The sequence below is a fragment of the Echinops telfairi genome, unplaced genomic scaffold (genome assembly GCF_000313985.2).
Source record: "Echinops telfairi isolate 266 unplaced genomic scaffold, ASM31398v2 ScPeMD7_8;HRSCAF=38, whole genome shotgun sequence".
Taxonomy (NCBI): Eukaryota; Metazoa; Chordata; class Mammalia; order Afrosoricida; family Tenrecidae; genus Echinops; species Echinops telfairi.
Window position 1 is genome coordinate 13,017,404 of NW_022103905.1, and position 3,547 is coordinate 13,020,950.

At 39.6% G+C, this 3,547-nt stretch overlaps 1 protein-coding gene across 1 annotated transcript in view; it reads left to right on the forward strand.

Annotated features, from left to right (window-relative positions):
• UNC13C (unc-13 homolog C) overlaps window positions 1-2,928 on the forward strand; it is a 586,641-nt gene extending 583,713 nt beyond the window's left edge. The window contains exon 31 of the mRNA XM_045286469.1: window positions 2,363-2,928. Coding sequence (XP_045142404.1) covers window positions 2,363-2,648 — 286 coding nt within the window. The 3' untranslated portion in view covers window positions 2,649-2,928. The remainder of the gene's footprint in view (window positions 1-2,362) is intronic.
• The last annotated feature ends 619 nt before the right edge of the window (window positions 2,929-3,547 follow it).

A 3,547-nucleotide genomic window follows, 5' to 3' on the forward strand; every position in this document is an offset into this window, starting at 1 on the left:
GAAAGATGAGCTTTCAACTTAAAAGGGAAGTTCCACCCTGTCCTCTAGGGATGCAGTGAGTTGCGTTGAACTGAACTGAGAGCCTCACAAGCAAGAAGTCAAAGAAATAAAAATCTGACCTCAATGTCACCATCACTACCTTCTGATCTCTTGACGCATCCACCCTTGAACCCAAACCAGCTGCAGCAATGAGAAACCATATTGCTGTAAAGTGTAAAGGGGAGATGGGTACATGTGAAGCAGATGTATGCCATCTGGCACAGAATGAAATCAAAATAACCCTTAGACTTTAGGCATGAGCAATAGGAGGATTAAATATGATAGATTTCTCTTCAATCATTATTTCCCTGACGCAAAGGCACACAACAACACTGCGGCATACAAACCCAAACCCACTGTGTTGATGCCAACTCATAGTGACCCGATAAAGGGTTTCTGAGACTATAAATCTTTCTCCCCAAAGAGCTGGTGGGTTTGAACCACTGACCTTGCAGTTAGCACCCAAGCACCTAACTCACAAGGAGGCTTGGCTATCCAAGAGATGTCAAATAGGCAGTTGACTTAATTCTGACTCTTAGTGGCTGATTTTTTTTTTCAAAGTGTATTACCAGGTCTTTCTTCCAGGTTGCCTTGGGTGACCTAACCTTCCAGCCATTCTGATAGCAGCCCAGTGAATAGCCACTTCCATCTTCCAGGGCTCGTATCTGTATATAGAGTCAAGTCTAACCCATAGCAACATCTTAGCACTCTATGCTCAAATACTTAACTGTTAATACCTCATTAAAATTTAACTACACTACTATAAGTCAAAGGGAACTAATTAATCAAATGAATAACTTCTGCTAATAAACCAGCTCATAGGAGTCTGTCTGCTCCCAAAATCAAATGTTTAAAAGACACTTTTGAAAAGGGCTTGAGTAATTACTCAGATCACATAAAATCCAGATAAAACACCCTGACCTACCATGATCTTCAGCCTTGGAAAATGACGCTGTTTGACTCACAAACAGATTTTGCTTTTATCACATTTTGCTCATCTACATTTTCTTGCACACTACTTCCATTTTCTAAAATAAATACACGATTGAGTGAACATTTTCAACCAGAAAATAAGCTTTAAGTCTGCAACATTCTTGCTCAGAAAACGTCGCTTGGAAAAGGAAGGGTTTGGGAAGCTTGCGTTGATGAGGAATAGCTCACCCTTGTGAAAAAGTCAAGAATATTTGAGGATGCGTGAAAACCAGAGCCCAAGGAGGACTCACCCAAGTATATCAGTCTTCTTCATTCTGTTCACTTCATTGCTGACAAGTTGTCTGGGATTTTTATCAAAAGACATTATCCCCACACCAGACGACAGGTCTAACTGTTGCCATAGAAAAGAATTGGTACCGAAGCACCCAAGTCTACTGGAAGGGATTTACTCTGAAGATTTGTATCCAATTTAGCATCTGTGAATAGTGGTTAACAGTCTGTGTGATTTATTCCCCCAAGAAAAGGTTCCTAGATGTAATAGCTTATCCAGGAGTCCAAGGTAAATGAAAGATGGTAGCAACTGATGTTGAAACGACAAATGTTTCCAAGAGGCGGGCCTCACCCTGGCCTGTCTCATAGAATTCCTAGGAACCTGTCCTCCCCACAGTCTTGGTATCAGTGGAGAGACACCCTGCATCCAATGGCAGAGGTCTTACAATCACACTAGGCCCAGATTAATAAGAAATATGAGTACATAAGGATTTGAACATTGACCCAACAGAAAGCATAATAGGAGTGATCAAAGAAATGATAGACTAATACTTGGCTAAAAGTGGTGGTAGAAATGATTTTTATATGGCCAAGTGAAAGCAAACCAATGTATATGGTGTGATGACCAAGACACTCAATTAGAGCCAAGACTAACTTACCTCTTCAATTATTTTAGACTGCTAGACATTTTTTTATATTACTACTATGAGCATGGGGTCACCATGGGTCCAAATCAACTTGCTGGCAACCAAGGGCAATTATATATATATATATATATAATTTTATCTATTGGTTATTAAATACTATTACGTAAAGGATAAGCATTGTAGTTAAGATGGGTGGTATCTGATTAAGTGCTTCTTTAGTCCCAATTTCTATCACTATGTTTAGCATCAAGATACTTAAATTGATTTCCTACTTTCATCTAGGGAAAGGAGTTTTGAGGTTAGCTTGTCAATTAACATGTTTAGAAAACCTGAGTAAAAGTTGAGGGATATTTATATCAGGGTTCAAAACTCCCTGACAGTTGATCTGCCAATATCATTCAGAACAATGTATAAATGTTCAATGATAGTTTTGTGTCATCTTAATACAAATTCATTGTTTTTGACCCACACAGCATTCTGAGCAACGAAAACCATCCAGGGGCCTATGAACTTCACCTCTCCGTGAAGGATTATTGCTTTGCCCGTGAAGATCGAATTATAGGAATGACAGTCATTCAGCTTCAGAACATAGCTGACAAGGGAAGTTATGGAGCCTGGTACCCCCTCTTAAAAAATGTCTCCATGGACGAAACTGGTTTGACAATCCTCAGAATCCTCTCTCAGCGGAGCAGCGATGATGTAGCGAAGGAATTCGTGAGACTGAAATCCGAAACGAGATCTCCGGACGAGACTGCTTGAAGTGAATTCCACAAGCCATCCGCTTTGTGAATTCCTAAACTATCATCGTCTGACCACTGCATGCATGTGCAAATACGTGGGAATGTTCGTTTTACTACGTTTCAGTGTTTGCCAGGACTGAAGTACAACGTCTACACGGGATGTGGGAAACCTGATGGGCTTTTCTACTAATTCTGGGCTTTGGGGAGTCAACGTTCCATGAAGTGCCAAAATAATGATGTAAAGTAAAACTACCCCCTCCCCCCTCAAGAAAAAAAAGTCTTCTAAGGCATTGATTTCATTTCAGTCTCAGTTTCTCATCTATTACAGATTCCATCTTCGGAGTTGTCCGCTAGTTGCCTATCTTAAATCAGTTTGTATTTTCCATAGAGCATACACATTGGTTACGCAAATTGTGCATTATTTAGACTTCACTCATTGTAAAACACCCTTTTCTACCAGGACTAGACATGCAGTTCCTTCTAGAAAGCGTTTGTAATTTTATAGTTGCAGATATATTGACATACTTTTTGCGTACACATTAAAATAGAACAGGTAGGAAATATTTTCTGCAGACCAGTTTCCAACCTTTCTGATCTATCACTGTGAAGAAATGCTATTCAAGCAAACTTGTACAAAGCCCTGGTTAAGTACAGTTTGTTAACAATGTTTGCTATAGTGAGAAAATGTTGTTCTGCAAACCTGCCAAGGTCACGTCACATGTTGAGAAAAGGTACATTGATGCACTTGCCATGTGTGTCTCGGCTTTATCACTCGGCTTCATTCCTCAGAGAACCACAGGGTAAATGAGTTAGAAATGGGAGAGAAGGATTTCTTCTTAAAATTATGATAAGTGACCATTTTGTTAGTGTTTTCCCTCTGACAGTTATGACTATATTTCCTTAGCATATAAATGGGTT